Raw genomic sequence first — 20,685 nt, forward strand, 5'->3', positions numbered from 1 at the left:
AAAAAAAAAAAAAAGTGATCCAGTTACCAGAACAAACATTAGGAATAACAGAAATGTTTCTAGAAGTACATTACTGCTAAGAGGATATTCCAGGAAAGGGTTGTTCTACTTAACACATTACGTCAATCTTCACTAGTGGCATTAAGAGTGTATGGAAAACTCAGCCTAGAACGGAGAAAGGACAAATTAGAGAGTATTTAATAGGTTAGGTGTCTGCAGGCTAGCTGTGTCTGAGCAGTGCTGTACTTGGAAATAGGAGAAACTGGAAAAGTCAATCTCGGCTTGTTAGCAATTAACATGGAGAAGCTGAAGAAGATAAATGAAAGATAGTGGAAAAAAAACAAAAATAGAAATCTTGATTGTTAAAAGGGAGGAGTGACTTTCCTGCCTAGAGGAAGAGAGCTGTCAGAGGTCTGTGGGTCATTCTTGCTCTTAGAGAAATTACAGACAAATAAACAGTTTGGAAGTACCTGGAGAAAAGGGGAAAACCAGCGATGGGCATGGATTTGTTGGAACTATCTAATGTCCTTGTAACAAGAAAACAGAACTTTTGGATAAGAGAAAAGGAACATATTCCTACATTTTCAGTTTAAGAAACTTAAATATTGTCTTGCAAGACCCTTCTATAAACAAAGTAGGGAACAACGTGCTGTGTGTTAATATAAATTGCATGGGATGGCCACAAAACTGGGTGGAGAAGGTGACTACCAAGCAGCGACTGCTGTTTCGTGGCCAGATGTCTGTATTCCATTGGAGTTTATTTTTGATACTGTTCTTTTTTTTTCAGAGGTACTCTAGATTATGTATGAATGTGTTTATTAGATTTACTGTTGTCACAAAGTTGAGAATGGACTGGAATAATGCTGGAGATCAGAATTCTGAATGATCTTAGCACATTGCAGAAATGGTTTGGGGAAGAAGGTGATACTTAATAGGTGCATGGTACTACTCTTGGGCAGAATGGCCGTACACAGAACAGCTGGTGAAGCAGTGATTTTTGAAAATCATATGCAAGTCATGAAAATTACATGAGTAGACGTAATCAAGTTGCTATGAAAAAGATGTGGGTGGATGAAAATACATATAGCCTGCAAAATGTCAGTGCAGTATTTTATCTGCTGTGCTGAGCAGCAGCTAAGCACCACGCAGCCGCTCACTCCTCTCCCCAGGTGAGATGGGCGAGAATCAGGAAGGCAAAATGGTGAGAACTCCTGGGCTGAGATAAAGACAGTTCAGTAGGTAAAGCAAAAGCTGCACACATAAGCAAATCAGAATAAGGAATTACTTTGCTGCTTCCCATCAGCAGGCAGACGTTCAGCCACTTCCAGGAGAGCAGAGCTCATCCCGTGTGATGGCTTTTAAGGAAGACATACACCATCACTCCAGGCACCTCCATTCCTCCTTCGTCACCCCAGCTTTTATTGCTGAGCATGGCACCATAAGGCATGGGACATTCCTTTGGCTGGTTTGGGCCAGCTGTCCTCGTGCTGTCTCCTCCCAGCCCCCTGTGCACCCCAGCTCCTCACTGGCAGGGCAGCATGAGAAGCTGAAATGTCCTTGGGCAGCACTGCTCAGAAACAACTAAAACATCGGTGTGTTATCACCACTATTTTCATCCCAAGTCTAAAACACAGCAGCATACAAACTTCTGCAAAGAAAATTAACTCTGTCCTAGCACAAACCATGACAACTCAGTACTGTCTTTGGCTCAAATATTGTGTCTGGTTTTGATCATTGCACTTCAGTAAAGCAGGGTGAATTGGAAGGAGCTGAGAGGACAGCAATGAGGATAATTAGAGCTGGAAAATATGACTTGTAAGAAAAAACTTCAAAAATCAAAGTATTTACCATAAAAAGTAAGAGATAAAAATTTTCAACTGTATAAAAAAAAAGCTTGTATTTATGCAGGCAAAGGGAAAGATCTGATCTCTGCGTCCAGCATGGATTGCTTAGATTTATAACAGAAGGGACTAGATTAGACAGGAGAGAAAAATTTCTGGTAGTAAGGTCAGATCACTTACGAGTGGTTACTTGGGAAGCTGTGAAGTATCTTGGAGATCTTTCAAAACACAAAAAACACGACCAAAATTGATGTAAATGTACCCTTTTCCACCAGCAGTTTGGAGATGACCTGCTGTGGGCTCTCATCAGCAATATCTTCTGCAGCTCTCTGTGGAGTGTCACATTGCTACGTATGGCATGCAATGCATCTGTGAATGTAATTCTTGTGAAACAATATTTTGCTTTCAATTAAGACTATACTTTTTTATTCCAGTGTGTGCGGAAGCTTACAATCCTGATGAAGAAGAGGATGATGCAGAAACAAGGGTAGTTAATGCTTCAATATTTTTTTTACCAGTTCTCAGGCATTAAATTTAGGAAGAAAATAGGACTGATTATATATATTATGTAACTAGCATTACCATTCCTTTCCAGAACCATCCTTGTTGTAATGTTCTTTAATAATTTGTGAGGTTTTCATGTTAGAGGAGCACTTAAAAATTCTCTGTAATAGTCACCCATGTAGAACACAGTTAAATATCATTCTAAATTACTGTACCCATGATCCATGGTCTGTAATGGAAACATTTGTGCGCAGTTACATTTGCTCAGAGAATTTCTGCTCTTAAAAGTACTTACTTAGCCTCCTTATAATCTTGCAGTATTTTAATCACCACTCTAGTATTTAGGTAAGGCATAAAAAAGAATTGTAAAATCACATAAGATTTTCATATGTAGAAAGCAATAACTAATGAAATAGATTTCTTTCTTTTACTTGGGTCACCTTTAAAGGCATTTACTCAGTTTTTAATATGAAATGGTGTAAGTGTGACTTTTAAAGACTGGCTTATATTTTTGTATTGAACCTAATTTCTGTCTAAGTAAAGTGTCGAAAAAGGTTATCTTAAAAATATAAGTTAGACCAATGGTTAGATTGATAGTTGTATTAACCAGACATTGGTAATTTAGTAGATTTCTGGCTGGTTCAAATGATGTGAAGTCTGCTGTTTACTAGTTAAACTACTTGTATAAACTTAGCACAGAGACTATTTGGCGAAATATCCTTTAGGAAGTAGTCATGGCAAATAGATAAATGTAAATGTATCGGTGGTGTTTCTTTACAGAATATGTGTGGTTAGTGGTGGAGCAGTAGAGTAATGTTTACACAAAAACTGCTAAATGAACGTGTCCAGAATGGCTTGTGAAAACAAACTGGATTCTACAAACGTTTAAGATCTCGTCTGCTTAAATACTGACAGGCATCATTTGCTCATGCTGTGGTGATATAGCGTTATCGCTGGGTATTTATTCAAATCCTGAAGGTTTTGAAGGGAAAATGTTATAAAGCATGAACAAATACTGCATAAAATACTTAGGTGAATTAACTCAGCCCTTCAACTAGTTGCTGCTGTATGATAATCACTTTAAAGGTTTTTCTATTATATCTCTCAGATTATTCACCCTAAAACAGATGATCAAAGAAACAGGCTGCAGGAAGCTTGCAAGGACATTCTTCTTTTTAAGAACCTAGATCCGGTAAGAGCGTCTTTACAATAAACATGATTTAGCAGTGTAGATGAGAATTAATTCTTCTAAAATTTTGAATAGAAGCTTGCAGATTGGACTTTTATAAGCTCTTATGTATGCTTTCTTGACCATACCATAAACTCCAGAAGAGCCATTTTTATAACTGTTGTCACTTATAAAATGTGTTTCTTGGAGTACATTAACATGAGTGTATGTATTAATGTGATTGCGCTGTATTTTATTTTCTTATTTTAAATCTTTTTTTTTACATTCATTTATGTAAAGTCATCTGTTATTTGGAACCTTTGAATTGTTTCTGCTAGTTACTTTTTATTTTCCAAAAGTGTGCTGAGTGCCTCATGAAAACCTAAACTTGCCCCCAAAGCCTACATTTTAGCTATAGCTGTAACTGACCAAGCAACTTGAGAAGTAGGAAGAGAGGGAAAGGCAATAGCAAGAAGTTTACATTATTATTCTACTTAATATAGATAATGTAAAACACTACAGATATTCTTCTGTGCAGATAATTTCCTTCTACTGTCCATAAAACCAATTTTTGGCTCTTAAGAAAACTTAAATGCAGTGAATGATCGATCTGGATCAGATAGAGGCAACAATCCTACAAAACTGCACAGGGTTGTTTAAGGGAAAGGTGTGTGTATCAATCAAAAAGTGCATGCAGAGGTTGGAGTGACTCACGGCACAGCAAATGCTTTCATGGGAGAGTTGATTCAGTGCTATCAGGAGAGGGGAGGAGTAATTATATAGTTTTAAGCACGAGAACAAAAAGTTTTAAATTTAATTTGAGAGAGAGAGAGAGCTAATGGAAAGACCAGCCTGCAGCCCTGTTGGAAAGTCAAGTGCTATTACAGAGAATGCAGTTTGATTCATACTGTGAGTTTCCAGCTTCTGCTTTTGCCAGCGCAAAAACAGTACTCTGACCCAGGGTACCCCTTCCCACAGAGGCCCTGGGGAGCAGCAAGCCACAGACCCTTCCAGGGCTTTGCAAAACCTTGGAGGCAGAGCTGTAGGAGGGCACAAAGAGTCTCAACATAGGGAATCATATGTATGCATTCTTGGGATGCTGGGGAACTTGACACAGGGTCTCCTTCGATTGTCCCCCTCTACTTGGCTCTTGTGAGGCCCCATCTGGAGTACTGCATCCAGGCCTGGGGCCCCCAGTTCAAGAAAGACATGGAGCTCTTGGAATGAGTTCGGAGGAGGGCGACCAAGACGATTAGAGGGCTGGAGCACCTCTCCTGTGAAGAAGGATTGAGGGAACTGGGCTTGTTTAGCTTGGAGAAGTCTCTGGGGAGACCTCATTGTGGCCTTCCAATACTTGAAGGAGATTTAGGTTAGATGTTAGGAGGAAGTTTTTCACTCAGAGGGTGGTGATGCACTGGAACAGGTTGCCCAGGGAGGTTGTGGATGCCCTGTCCCTGGAGGAGTTCAAGACCAGGCTGGACGTGGCTCTGGGCAGCCTGATCTAGTGGTTGGCGACCCTGCACTCAGCAGGGGTTTGAGACTAGATGATCTTTGAGGTCCTTTTCAACCCAGGCCATTCTATGATTCTGTGATTCTCCTAGCTCCCTCGTCCTGTACGTTTAATGCAAACTAGTTGTTCCACTATACTGGTTTGTGCTGAAGGCATCCAAACATTTGGCCCTTCCACTACTTAATTACTTTTTTGTGTGACTTCAGGGACGCACAGAGGTTTGGTGGTATCTGCACTGGATGTGGAATTGCTTTATTTACATGTTCCTTGTTACTGCTGCGTCCTATTGTAATGCTGTGTACACACAGCAGTGAACTGTTCCAGCTTGGGCACCTTTTATGATTTTGCTAAGAGTTCTAAGGGATCACCACCCCTGTTGGTGGCTGCATTGCTGTGATGTATTTTCTTTTTGCTTCTGAATCAGTTACTTGTGACTGTTAGCGTTTCCCACTGTCACTTCCACCTATTTGGCATAATGCTTCCCTTGTGGGGCTCTGCCTTCAAGTCTGTTCCTGGGATCACCCAAGTCTTTTCTTGTTCACCCGCCTTTGCTCAGGATTATGTCCTGTGGATTACGAACACTTTCTTGTAGATTAAATCCTTCACAGTGTTCCAAAAGCCAAAGAAGATATTCTTTGTAAAGATGTTTTTTTATTAAAACTTTACTCATAAAGGGCATTGGAAAATCACTGACCTCTGAAGATAGCAAGGGTAGTAAAACACAGCCTTCCTCAGTCTGGCTTGCTGCTTCTGGAGAGCACAGCTCTGTAGTCCCATGGAACTTCCCCCACTCCTGCTTGTTCTGCTCCTAGACAGTGACTTAAGAGCTCTGTGACAGTAGCTGCAACAGTTTATATTTTCTTATCCCAGATTTCTTCCTCACCTCTGCCTTTCCACCCAACAACACAAGTACGTGTGATGCCAGCTGATGAAATTTGCTCTCTGGCATATTAGCAAAGAAACCCCTCATTCAACTTGGAGAGAAATAATCTTTTCAGCTGCTATAGCTAAAGTCTCTGGAACAAAAGTCAAGCTGTGTACAATGGTGTGTTGCCCACTCCCACTGTTTCTTCCTTGCATTGAACTTCAGCTTCTTCCTGCTATAGTTCTGTGTATGAAAAACGTTGTTGCAGAGATCAGAGAGTAGAATGGAAAAGAGAATGTAAAGTGCTTAATGGCTCTTCCCTGATGGCCCTTTAGCAAGGTGTCAAACACATTCTTAGATAGGATACCACTCTGAAATGCAGTGTAGCAGCATGTCCTAAGGCACGATCAGAATGGCATTCAGTGATGATGCTAAATGCAGTTCACATTTTGCTAAGTTTATCCTACCATAACACACTGTATTTTAATGTGAATGAAAGGATAAGATAAGGGTATCGTAAAAGCAAAAGGAGAAGTTGCAGTAGTTAGGAGGTGACTTACAGTGCTGCTGAGCATTTTAATTAAAGAGCACATTTGAAAAGACAAGAGGCTTCACATAAGAGTAAAAAACAGCCACTTGAATGTGAGACAAAATGACAGAGAGGAGAAAAAGATAACCTTCAGACTCTGAGACAATTTAGGACCTTCCAAACACATACCACTGCCTTGAGCCTGCATTTACCTGATAGCAGTGTTTAGATAGGTAAACTTATGCAGAAGTATTTATAAATATCAATATTTCACATAAAGACTCCAATTGAAAAAGCAGCATACTATAAAGGAACATTAGGCTCCGGTACAGTTCACTAAGTAGCACGCTCTGCTTTAAAATCCAACTCTTGTAAAATTCCCTGTGAAGTTCTTTGAATTATCTCGGATCTTTCTTTAACTTTGTGGATTGCTAAGGATGTGACCAATAAGTTACTGTCAGTTCAGCAATGCACTCCTGAGTTAATTCCCTTGAATAAAAAACACTTTTTAAACATTTTAAAAATGTTAAAGTACTAACATTTTTTTCCACCTTTCTTGGAGTTTGCTCACTTCCCATCACCTCCCACACACTAAGGTGTGTGCCCAAGGCATATTCTCACACCCTCTCCTTCATACTACGGATACTGGAGGTTACTGGCAGTGGAATCAGAAGCTGCATGCCTCTTCCTATCAAGGTCCTCTTTTCTTCCTCTTTGATTCGTGCCCTCTTTCCCTTCCTTTTCATTTTGTCTAAGCCAACAAGGAGAAAACAAGATGACCAGATGCCTTGAGCCATTACTGAAGATGAACCTCAAGTCACTGTTACTGAGTTTTGTTTCTGTGCATGCAACCCAGCAGTTGTTCTATCACTGGGAGGAATAGCAGCAGCAGCAGGAGCAGCTCATCTAGATGACAGACTTCCAGCAGTTACTCTTTTGGTTTTGTCTTTTAAGAGGAAATTTTGCTGAGGCAGATGAATAGCAGGTGATGAGGTTTGTTTGCTATGATTTATATAAATCTGCTAGATTTGGCCCATGGGCTAGCAGTTAAAAAAAAAAAAGCACACAAAAAAACAAGTGATGAACCAACTTATTATCAGAATAAGCAGGTGGCTGAAGGGACTGGTGCCATCAAAGTTATGCTGCACCCTAGCACTTAAAGTTCAAATCCTTTATTTAGCAAAAATCCATAAGCAGTTTTAGATCTGCTCTGTTTCAGGGAAACTTTATTTTGTAGATCATTGCCCTGCTAATGTCTGTAGAGAATATTTCAAATAAGATTTGACCTTTTTCTAAAAGGTAATAAATTATACATACTCTCCACAAATGTACAAGAGCAATGTCTGGGCATATTGCCACTCATTCACCTGGGGAATTATTATAACAGAGTACAAATATTGATTAATCAATTATAATTGATTAATTCAAGGGAGGATGAAAGAAAGCATAAGGCAACCATGTTTTATGAATAGTGGACAATTCTGCTTAAGGCCAAAGCCTTAATTGAAGTGTGCTACCAACAGAAGGTTCTCATAATGCTTTTACATTCTTAATTTTTTTTTGTTGTGAAAAATTGAGACTACAGATGGTAGAGCAGTCAATGCAAATACATACATGAATATATGAATGAGGGAGCCCAGAATGCATGAACATGTTAATATTCTGCTTTCCTAGACTGCACAAAACTCTTCACTAATGGACTCCCAAACACAGAATTACCCTTAGTTCTCCTTTTTTCTCTGAGACAAAATTAGCATTCACACCATATCTGGTCAACTCTCCACCTGGCCTATGTTAGTGAATGTTTTACAACAGAACTACCCAGTGTAAGGTGCCTTCATCTTAAAAACTTAGAAAGTGCTTGCAATCCAGTATTATTTCTGGTCTTTTTTAGTGAACTGCTGAAGAGAGTAAGCCAACTTGTTCAGAGAGGCAAGTTACAAAATAGAGAAAGTGAGCCTGACTTGATGGGCATATGTGTGATATGTCAGAGGAAGAACATTAACAACATTTAACTTTGCAGAAGAATTTTAGGGCAAGTTCTTAAGGAAAATACTGATTAATACTCAAAAATATTGATCATACATCTAAATATAAATTAGATTATTTGATAGTAAAGAAATAAGGGCTTTTTGATGAATTTAAAAGTGGATATCACACAAAGGAGCTAAATATTTTGAGCTGGATCGATAGTGCTGCAAACATTAATATCAGAGTTCCAGGGAAGTATATGTGCATTTGTTCTGAACAAACAAACACTGAGTGTTGGAGACATGAATCCTGCAATTTACACTTCATCTCCAAGATCCTGACTTATTGATTAGTAATTTTTTTCTTCCCATAGTTTCCCTACCTATACTCGGCTGAATTTTTCTCTCTTTTTTTCCCCTCACTATTCTAGTACTGTGTCTGCTCCGTTGCCTTCTCAGTACTTTGCTGAACATTAACTGATTCATACTGGGGGGTGGGGCCCTAAATGGCAATGCTAATGCCATTGCAACCAACTGGGAATGAGTCAGGCCAACCAGAAAAGCGACAAATACTCCCTAGCTGCTTCCCATGACATGAGCCAGAAGACCAGCCTCCTCAAGGGTGTGTATAGCTATGAGGGATCCTCTTGCATTTCCCCAGGGAAACCTGCATCCTCTGCTCCCTTCTCTGCTCTGAAGTGCCTCTACCAATGCTGTGTGCATGGGGAATAAAGGCAAAGAATTAGACATCTGTGTGTGGTCTCAGGGCCATGATCTCATTGCAGTCATAGAGACATGGTGGGACAGCTTGCATTACTAGAATGCTGTCATGGATGGGTATGTACTTTTTATGGAAGACAGACCAGTGAGATGAGTTGGTGGAGTTGTTCCTTATGTGAAAGCACAACTGGACTGTACTGAGGCCTGCTTAGGGATGAATTGTGAATGAGTTAAGAGCTTATGGGTGAGCATTAAGGGGAAGGTAAATGTGGCTGACACAGCTGTGGGTGTTTATAACAGTCCACCTAAACAGGAGGAGGAAGTTGGTTAGGCTTTCTACAGACAGCTGAAAGTAGCCTTATGGACACAAGTGCTCGTTCTCATGGAGGACTTAAACTTGTAAATGATTTTATTATGCACATTAGGATATGAAATGATAATCACAGAATCACAGAATTGTAGGGGTTGGAAGGGACCTCCAGAGGTCATCGAGTCCAACCCCCCTGCAAAGCAGGCTCCCTGCAGCAGGCTGCACAGGTAGGCATCCAGGCGGGTCTTGAATGTCTCCAGAGAAGGAGAATCCACAGTCTCCCTGGGCAGGCTGTTCCAGTGCTCCATCACCCTCACTGTGAAGAAGTTCCTTTGCGCATTGGTATGAAACTTCCTACGCTCAAGTTTATAGCCATTTCCCCTTGTCCTGTCCCCATAGACTGCTGAAGAGAGGTTGGCCATGTCCCTTTGACTCCCACACTTAGATATTTATAAACATTAAAATGATCACCTCTCAGTCTTCTTTTCTCAAGGCTGAACAGACCCAGGTTACTCGGCCTTTCCTCATAGGGGTGACGCTCCAGGCCCTTAATCATCTTTGTGGCCCTCTGCTGAATTCTTTCCAGGATATCTGTCTCCTTTGTACAAGGGAGTCCAGTTCTGGGCTCCTGTGTAACTTCCACTGAGGACAGAGGGCTCCCTGGAGCATAGCAAAGAGGACAAATTAGTGGAGACTTTACAGCTGAGGTGCTTTGTGCAGATGGAAGCTTGAAGGGGCCTGAAGAAACAGTGCATGAGAGGCTGTGGAAATACTAGTGTTAGTGTAGTAACAGTGAGGATGAGCCCCACTGAGTGCTCCCCAGCATCAGCTGGACCAGCCAGCTGGGTCACATAAGAGGTTTCAACCTGGATCCTGAGGTAGGATACAGCCATCCGGGTCTCAGGCTCCTGAGAGTGCCTGATGTCTCTCCTGAAGGCTGGGGGGCAATGGTGGCATCACCTGAGGGAAATGTGCTGCGCTCAGTGCTGAGCTGCCAGGTGAAGGAGCCATAGAAGGATGTGCAAAGGACTGTGTAGCGTCAGGCAGGAGGCACTGGGAGACATTGAAATAATAATAAATAAATAACATCTGTTTAAGTGTAAGTAAAGACCTTTTTACCTGTGAGGATGGTCAAATGCTGGACCAGGTTGCCCAGAGATGTTGTGGAGTTAATTTACACGTTTTGGGATGAAAGAACTAAGAATCCCTGCTCACTGTTTTTCACTAGTTAGTCATGGAACATGCTCTTCATATTAAATGTTTACTATTTTGAACACTTTAATTACAGGGGAAAATGTAATTTGATTGACTAGAAAGACAGATTTTGTTTGTCAGGAAATTAAGAAGGATGCCAAAAGGCAGAGTTTGACTAACTACAGTAGGCTGTTTTAGGCTGTTTTACTCTTAAAATTTTATATTCTTGTCACCTTTCTTCAGTTCTATGATCAGTAACAATAGATCCAAGGACATTCAGTGTCCCTGAGGCTAAGCAGCGCAGTATCACATACACGTGAATGTACAGCTTAACTCTTACACCTCCCTCTCCAGCTAACCCCACAAAACCAAGCAAGTAACCAGGGTGGTTTTATCTAGACTGTTTTCTGGGAAGAAGCCCTGGCTCAACTACTCCTTCAGATCATGACCAGGGTTTATGAGGAGGAACGATAGTTGGCGCACAAGCCCAGACTGTTCCAGCTTTGCTGACAATTGTGCCAAGAGCAAAACAGCCTGGATGGTACCATACCAGTGCCTGAGCACTACCCATGGTCCTGGTGAGTTGCGCTTCAAAGTTGGTACTGGTTCTGATTGATCTAAACATGCAAAAGAACTTTCCTCATTTAAGGTGATACTAAACCAGGATAGGTACAGACTTGGTCTAAATAAGAGAGAAAAGAAAAGAAAACTGCACTGTCTCCACTTTACATTGTAGGAGAGGATGTATCATGCTGACTGGTGCTGGTGAGTGAACTAATGCTCCTTTGCTTTCCTGTTTCCCAGTGGTAATGGACCCAAGGAGACAGCACGGAGCTGCATCAGTGGAGGCTTAGGCTGAGTATTAGGGAAAGGTTCTTCAACCTTCAACAGTGGTCAGGCACTGAAATAGGCTCTACAGGGCAGTGGTCATGCACCAAGCTGACAGAGATCAAAGTACATTTGGATAATGCCCTCAGACATCGAGTTTGAATTTTGGGTGGTCCTGTGTGGAGCCAGGAGTTGGACTTGATGATCCTTGTGGGTCCCTCACAGCATGGGATATTCTGTGATTCTAAATCTACACCTGAAATCAAAGATGATTCAGACAGTAACTATAGCTTGTTTATTTCACTCATCTAGTAAATTATTTTGTGAAATCGCACTCTGTCATTAAGTCCAATCGTTAGACTTTTTGACAGAAATGCAATAACTACACTTCAAAAGAGATAAAAGAAAAGAAAAAAATACCTTTATGAAGAAAATCTTGCTACGTGATTATGGTTTGTATTGTGAATGTATCTTTCAGAAAATCTAATTTCTTACTCAGCCTCTTCATTCTTAAGGAAATTAAAGTTTTTTTTGCTGTTGCATATGATGATACTGAGTCTGCTTTCAGGGCAACAAACCAAGACTCCCATGATTTTCTCAAAGGTTCCTTTTTTGATATTTACATGCTTTACCATTAAGAATGTAAAAATAAAATAAAATAATCCATTGCTGCTATTAATCAGAGTATGCAAATAAATATTATACGTAGAATCAAATTTCAAGTAATTTAAACTTTAGTTTTGGCATTTCTTATTTGCAGAGAACATTGTTCTTAAGAATAAAGAGATATAACTGTTTACTCTTGAAAAATCTGTGTTAAGATAATGAAACTCTGGCAGAAGTCACAGATTTCATGACATCCACGTTCACTACAACAGTTTCTTTATAAATATTATTTCTATTAGAACTGTATCATTTTAATAAAGTATCGTTTGAGCAATGTGGATTACCAGATTGCCATAGCATTACACAGATCTGCAAACACTGACATAAAAAAAAATCTTCCTGGTTGCATTTTATAAGTCTTTTTCAAACCCAAACTGCTTTCAGATTGTTCCATTTTACAAAATGCTGGCATTCATTTTGCGTATGATAGCAGATCTACTTTTTAATTTTGAAATTACCCATCTTTATCCTTTCAGAGCAGTTACAGAGAGTTCTAATAAATTGAGCCTCATTTTGGCAGGGAAATGAGAGGATTCGCATAGAAGCAAGCTAAGCAAGCAGCTTTTGTAATTCTCATGGCGACATCAAGAGCCATGGGCCTGGTTTGCCTATTGCAGTCTGCTCTATCATTATTTTGTGTTGAAAGTTTTAGAAAGAGGACCAGTTGTCTTTAAGTTAGTTGGAGTTTATTCAGAAAGTTAAAATACATGTGTAATACTTCAGAAGATAATAGTATATAGTTTTCAGTGTTTCCCAATGGCGTGCACACGCATACACTTTTCTCTTAAGTTGAATTATAACCTATTCACTGAATGGATAGTTAAATGATCTTTATTTTTGCAAATACGTACCTGCTATAACAAAAAAGGTACTAAAACAGAGGCATAGTCAAAGGATTCCTTGCTGGCCTAGGCAGGCTGCATTATGTCATTCTGTACTTTACCATGACATGTGCTAAGGATGGGTGCTGTCCATCTGTTGTTTTTCTGTGCCCACACGTGATAAATTAATTCTGTAAAGTAAAATTGTATTTGGCTGCTTTCATTTTTAAATAGAATCTGATAACGCAAGCTTGTTATTTTTAAAAGCTTTGCATAAGTGAAGAAATTCAATAAATTAAGGGTGGAATTCATTCACCTAACTTTATCTGTCTACAAATTAAGTATCTGTCATTGAGTTGTAGTAGCTCTCCTTGTCATCAGGGGGAAGAAAGAGCAATCTCTAGAGAATTATTCTGACATATGTGGTATGGTTATCTCTGCCCTTGGGCTGCAAAGGACTCTTACAGGACTGGTTTAGCTGGTTTTGTTTGGAAAGGTAAATGCTGTTTTGCAGTGGTTGGAAATGCTATGAATCAAACCATTCAAAAATGCCACAGGATCTCAATCCGTCAGCTTTTCTGTGTTGTGATTTTCAGTAGAACCTGTTTGTTCCAGTGTGATACATACCTGGTAAGCTTGAAAAGGTCAATGAGAATTTTGTGCTTATTCTCAGTGTTTTAAGTATTTTGCTGAATAAGCTGGAAATAAAATTTCAATTATTAAGTTATCTATTTAGGATTTGTATTAATTCACAAAAGAGCTGTGTTTGTTGTTTTTTAATGTAAATAACTAGGTTTTAGCAGGTCTACAACAAGCAAAACAAATTGTATAATTAGTTATTAGTTTATTGTTTTATAATTCAAAAGTTGACATCTTGTTAGTCTGTTAATATTTCCCTCCAGACATTCATATTCCATTCAGTTTAATAAAGTATTTTTATAACCATGTGTACATTCCTATTTCCCAATAAGCCTAGCATTTACTAAACCAAAGCACTGCAGACCAGTATGGTCACTTCTGTCCCAGCATCATGCAGACGTTATATAATTCAGATTTTCAAAGTACTTGCAGCCATTTTGATCCGATAAAATATTTCTGAAGACAAAACCAGGTAAGTGTGTTGTTTGCAATGAGGTATGCAACTATATAACTGGCGAAATTAGTGAAGGTTGAAATTCTATCTTTGAATGCTTATGAGCAATTTTTATTGCAGTCAAGATCTATTTAGTCATTAGTAGGTACAAGAAGGGAAGCTGGGAGCGGAACACTGGAAGAGAAAAAACTAACACTAAACAGGAAGTAAAATCTGTCTTTCTGGCTTACCCATGCATCTCTGTAGCATAAACATTTTTATGTCCCTAAGCAGTTTCTGCATATTTGAGAGGTGGAGCAGTTAGTTAATAAGAAGAGTAACATTTTGAAAGCAGATAATAATTTCTTGTCTTTGACCGTGTTCTTTTAAACAGGAACAGATGTCCCAGGTGTTGGACGCGATGTTTGAAAAGCTGGTTGAAGGAGGGGAACATGTCATTGATCAAGGAGATGATGGTGACAACTTCTATGTCATTGATAGGTGAATGGCTGTGTCTTGTAGCACAAAGTATTGTGCAAAAGTCCACTGAGAAAAAAATATTTCTTGATGTACTTGTACTTGATTCTTACACATTTGCATGGGAGAAAGAAAATAGAACACGAGAACTAATGCAGTTGTGTCTGAGATTTGGAGAGCAGTTTTTGGAAATCATTTGCATGATTTATCAACATGTACTGTACAGATATTGAGCACTGAACGAAGCGATGGCTTAGCATCAGTGAGGATGGCTGTGTCATGTTCTGTAAGATACCATATTTTACTGCTTTCTCAAAACAACAAAAAATTAATAGTTGAGGAGTTAATGGACAGGAGGAAGAAATCCACTTTATGTTAGATAATTACATGATCTCTTTATTTCATAATCTTATGTTGCTTTTCATACACATTCATTGAATGTGGAATTCATCTAATTATTACCTTACAAATTACTATTTTAAAGTATTTTAAATGTTAAATTATGTTGTTTCATACCATAACAATATGTTACATTTATACACAGCAGACTTGAAATTCATAGACATGGATACTACTACTTCATTTTTAATAAATACAGTTTTGGCAATCAATAGATCACTGTAAATCCAGACTATTTTTACAGTGAATTACTGCCAAAACTAACAACCTTATCCTTCACTTTAAAGAGAAACTACTTTTGTTATTTGTTGAATGTTTACTGAAGTGATGGAGTTGTCTCACCAAGGTGCTTAATATAATTTAAGCAGGTGGAATATATATTTCAAATGCTTTATTTTTGGGATTCGTGGTATAAAAATAGAGTGAGAGTGCTTAGCAAAGAACAGGACTAGACTCTACTCACTGTATCTATGTATTTTATTAACAGAGGGACATATGATATTTATGTAAAATGTGATGGTGTTGGGAGATGTGTTGGCACCTATGACAACCGAGGAAGTTTTGGTGAGCTGGCCTTAATGTACAATACACCCAGAGCAGCTACAATTATAGCTACCTCTCCTGGTGCCATCTGGGGTTTGGTAAGTGAAGTACTTACGTTAATGTATTATTCATTTGTTTTAAATGTATGATATAAATGGCACTGATATGCTATAACAGTATTTATAAAAAAAAAAGAATTATGATATCTTAAAGTTTAATATTAAAAATTCTGAGAACTCTTAGCACTTTCTTTTTCTTTTGTGGAAACAAACCTGAGGCTCAAGAAAACTCTGAGTTAAAAAAAAAACAAACTTGTTTTATTGTACTTTATTGTTAATTTCCCAAATTGCAAAATGGCTTCCTGCATCTTGATATGAATGCTGTTGATTCTGAAGTAGAATTCAAATATGAGGTTATTTATCTATGTTATTTAGATCTTCAACAACAGCAGAATTTACCAAAACAGTAGAACTGTGTTAGCCATTCTTAAGACTTATTTTATTGGCTGATCCCAAGATAGCATTTTCCTGTTGAAGCAAAATGCATACTTTTCAGGCATAATTTCATGTTTTTAAAATCCCCATGACTTCTGGGATCGCTGCAGAGTTTAGGACACTATGAGAATAGCTTTAAAGTGGATTGGGTTGCATTGGTCAGCAAGTCCTACATGTTGCAGTGAACACTTGCAAAGCACTTCACCTCTCCCTGCAGGATGTAGTGACATGAAGTTAAGAGAAAGAAAACAGCATACATATAGTTTTCCATCTGTCTGTCTCACTTCAAGTGGCAAATACTAAAGAATGTCCAGCTGACTGTTTATAGCAGCAATAAGACTTGTTCTGCTGAAATAGCAGAAAGTGGGTTTACTGTGGTCCTAGACCCAGAACAGGTATTTTGTTTTTGTGGAATAAATTCCTTACTGACATATCAATATATGTGGGATTTCAGGATGTTGACGAAACTTTGTAAATTAAATATTTAAGTAGTGAGGACTAAAAGAGGCAAAATTATGTTTGTTTGAAAGCCATTAAACATTAGCTTGTTACATGGAGGCTAATAAACAAACAATTGACCCCTCAAAAGGTTAGAAATACTTTTTTTTTTCCTGTTTTCAATTGTATAGTGTATATTTTGGGGTAGCTATTGTTCACACCACTCAATGCTCATCATGCAGCCAACCTGTTGAAACAAATCTGTCTATAAGTAAACTCTGTATGTATGTTCTGCCAAAGGGCAGGGAACAACGTGAATGAGATTGAGATCAGGAGCTTAATTTTAGGAGCTCATGACTGACCTCTAGAGGAATTTAGCTTTCTCAACTGACTCTAAGGGGAAACTAGATAGCTAGCATGATAACTAAACGGAGTGACCAAAATTGGGTAATATGAACATCTTCAGCTGCTTCTAAAGAATTTTCCACCACGTATGTGTTTTCTGTTGCTAAAATCTCTTCTTCTCTTTGCATTTACAGGACAGGGTAACGTTCCGAAGAATCATTGTAAAAAATAATGCCAAAAAGAGAAGAATGTATGAAAATTTTATTGAGTCATTGCCATTCCTTAAATCTTTAGAAGTAAGCTTTCTATTGCATTATTTTAATGCTGTATCAGAGGTAGTTGATAAAATTCTGCTTCTGCAGAATTAAAATTTGGAATTAAAATTTTCTCCACAATAAAATTTAGTGCACTACTTTGGAAAAATACCATAGTTTTTATATTTTAAATTTTAAGGATAAAGAACCATTGTTAATACTGTATTTTAAACTGGTGGCTGATTTTATTTGTTTCTTTTATCTTCATTTTCTTGAAATTAATTTTGTTTGATAATAGTCCGTAGAATTAAATGATTACTTAGGGAATTTCAAAATATCTTCATTTAACAGTTATATTTGTACTGGCATGCTTTTCTGAAATAACTTTGGAAGACATGGATGTATAGACATTCAAAATGGAAGCTCTGTCAACACTTCCTCTTGAGACTGTAATATAACCTCAGAAATGCTATTCAACAGCCCTTCCTTTTTTAAATGATTATCAAAACAGGAGCCTAAAGATACGCTATGCTATGTAAAGATTCATGGAAAGAAGTATAAATGGACTTCCTAAATGTAATATTATAATGTTAATCAAATATTTTAAAATTTTCTTTTTTAAATGAAGGTATCAGAGCGTTTGAAAGTGGTTGATGTGATTGGCACCAAAGTGTACAAAGATGGTGAACAAATCATTGCTCAGGTACAGTTGTTTATTTTTTGTTTTAGTTTTTCTCTTCCAGTAGGTAATAATTACCATAATATTTATAAATGATACATGATTTTATATTTCCCTTGTCGAAAGAAACAAAAGCAATGAATCTGGCAGAGGTGATACTGTTTCAGAGGCTAATTTTTCCCTTACATGGTACTCTGAAAAAGTTCCCTTTTTGTTGCTATGAATAAACAAGTCAACATTTTTAATATATTTAGCAATTCAAACTATATAATCAAATGATAGTTTACACTAATGAGCGCTGAAGGCCTACCTTGTTTTTGTTATATATACTCTCTGCGTGGAGCCAGGAGTTGGACTCCTTGATTCTTTTAGATCTCGTCCAATTCAGGATGTTCTATGATTCTGTGATCTAGAAAACTCTTTGGGATAGGCAACTGAGATTGTCTTCCCCAAAAGTATTTACTGGATGTCAGATACAGCCCTTGGAGGCTTTTATATGGGAAACTGTAAGGGAAATCATTTGGAAAGAATACAGAGGTGGGGAAACAAGAGTAAGGATCCTATCATCTTCCATAATTTGTTTTTTTTCCCTGCTTTTTGTATAAGCTATGTCTTTTCGTGAAAAGTATTTGCAGTCAGTTCTCTATAGATGTTTTAATTGTTTTGTACCTTAAAAGAGTATTTCACATTAGAAGTGGTTTCTTTGGCAATGATATAAAAAAGGTAAACTTGAAGGCACTGGCTGCCAATATTTTAATGTTACAAGATCTGCTCCAAAAGTAATGCCTCATATTTTATTATGTTGGCCTGCAGCATCAGAGATGGATGTTGGTGGTATGGCTATAGAGGTTGAACCTTCTCCCAGTGTTCTGTTGCATTTTGTTGCCATGAGACAGAAGGCAGCAGAGGAGCAATCTGACAAAATGGCATCTGACATGAAAGAGCATGTGAAGCAAAGGTGTGCAATTGAATTCCTCCATGGGGAACAAAATACACCCACTGACATTTGTTGATGCTTGATGATCATTTATGGAGACCAAACAGTGGATGTCAGCACAGTGAGGAGAAGGGTGGTGCATTTCAGCAGTGGCAACACCAACATGAAAGACAAGCCATGTTCTAGACAGCCACACACAGCTGTTGCATCACGAGAACAAGAGCATCTCGATCAGTTCATCCATGCAAAATGGAGGGTTATAACCAGGGGACTGTGTTCAAGGCTGAATATTGGTTTCAGTGCATTGGGAACAATGGTGGCAATGTTGGAATATTGCAAATTTTGCACAAGTGGGCTCCCATGAATGCTGTCATGGTTTTATGATTTTTGGTTACCAGTATTCCACATCATAACATCATGTAGTGCGCTGGGAGTTAAAGAGTTAATGCTCCAGTTCTGTGGATCATGGAAAGTTTCAGGTACCTGGTTCTCAGAAGGGAAGGACTACATCCCCCAGAGGACTTCGCATCGTTCTGTTTCTGTTTTCTGTTCAGAGGGAAAGATAAAAACTATTCACATATCACAAGATGTCCCCTTTTTTTCAACCGTCCAGCTCGTCTCTGCTCTGGGTGCTCCTAGCCGTATCTCCTCAGCTCACTTAGAGTAAGGTCTTTGGACACTCTCACATTTTATTCCATTTATTAGCTTCAATTCCAATTATATTGTATTATATCGTATTATGTTGTGTTATCTTGCATTCCAATACCTTATTTCATAAATTAGCTTTCCTCCTCACATCGTTGCCACTGTTTTGTTTTCGGCCCATTTCCCTGCCCTTTTCCCTTTTCCCAGGGCGTGTGTCCGTGGGTTCCTCCGTCCCATTAGTCACAGAACCGGGCTGAACCAGCCCGTAAGCCACTGAAAAATGCTCACATAGGAACAGAAAGAACACTGTATGCAAGTTGGTCAGGACCTCATGAGCCAGTATGGGGATGAGGGTAACAGTTTCTTAGATCACATTATTACCAGTGTTGAGACGCGGTGCCACCACTATGAGCCTGAGTTAAAACGGCAGTCCATGGAGTGATGACATGTGAATTCCTCACTGAAGAAAAACTTCAAGACACATTCCTTAGCAGGTAAAGTGATGTGCACTGTGTTTTGGGGTATGAAAGGGGTGATCCTTCTGAATTTCCTGGAACCCGGACAAACCATCAGCTCTGACCACTGCATCGTGACACTGACTAAGCTGAAGGCTCAAACTTCCAGAGTCAGGCAAGAGAAGAAGACAACCTTTCTCTTGCGACACGATAACTCCAGGCCCCATATCAGTTTGAAGATTGTGGACCACACTGCTAATTTTGGCTGGACTGTCCAACCACACCCACTGTATAGTCTGGATTTGGTGCGTTCTGACTTCAGTCTGTTCAGGCCAATGAAAGATGGACTGCATGGGCAGCATTTTCCTAGCAACACCATTAGAGCAGCTGTGAAACAGTGGATCACCTCTGCTGGTGCGGATTTTTACAAGCATGGCATGCAAGTTCTTATTCATCACTGGCAAAAATGCATAGCTAATGGTGAAAAATAGTGCTTTGTAGCTGAGAATTTGCTCTACCAAAATAGTGTTCTTATGATCTTCATTGTAGTTTCCATGGAAATAAATAGGAGGCATTACTTTCAGACTGACCTACGTACCATGAAATTAAAATGAAATTTCACATTTCCTTTACCCACTTTATTTTTTTCTTCTACAGGGCGACATGGCTGATTCTTTCTTCATTGTGGAATCTGGGGAAGTAAGGATTATAATGACAAGGAAGGTAAAACATCCCTAAAACACTTTTTTTTTTTTGAAATCTTGATGTATTCTAAACATTACAATTATTATTGTTGTTAGTTTTGCTTATACAAGTGAGTTCAGCAAATATTGTTCTCAATTTTTCTTTTTCTTTTTGCTTGACATTGTAGGGTAAACCAGATGTAGAGGTAGAAGAGAATGGAGCAGTTGAAATAGCTCGATGCTCAAGAGGACAGTATTTTGGAGAACTAGCTCTTGTAACTAACAAACCACGAGCTGCTTCTGCATTTGCTCTTGGCACTGTCAAGTGTTTAGGTACT

General features: G+C 38.7%; 1 protein-coding gene across 1 annotated transcript in view; it reads left to right on the top strand.

Annotated features, from left to right (window-relative positions):
* The window catches only part of PRKAR2B (protein kinase cAMP-dependent type II regulatory subunit beta), a 94,496-nt gene that overhangs the window by 70,087 nt on the left and 3,724 nt on the right, over nucleotides 1–20,685 (top strand). The window contains exons 5-10 of the mRNA XM_021384585.1: nucleotides 14,393–14,499; nucleotides 15,362–15,515; nucleotides 16,889–16,990; nucleotides 17,577–17,651; nucleotides 20,322–20,387; nucleotides 20,536–20,680. Of these exons, the coding sequence (XP_021240260.1) occupies nucleotides 14,393–14,499; nucleotides 15,362–15,515; nucleotides 16,889–16,990; nucleotides 17,577–17,651; nucleotides 20,322–20,387; nucleotides 20,536–20,680 (649 nt within the window). The remainder of the gene's footprint in view (nucleotides 1–14,392; nucleotides 14,500–15,361; nucleotides 15,516–16,888; nucleotides 16,991–17,576; nucleotides 17,652–20,321; nucleotides 20,388–20,535; nucleotides 20,681–20,685) is intronic.

The sequence above is a fragment of the Numida meleagris genome, chromosome 1 (assembly GCF_002078875.1).
Source record: "Numida meleagris isolate 19003 breed g44 Domestic line chromosome 1, NumMel1.0, whole genome shotgun sequence".
Lineage (NCBI taxonomy): Eukaryota > Metazoa > Chordata > Aves > Galliformes > Numididae > Numida > Numida meleagris.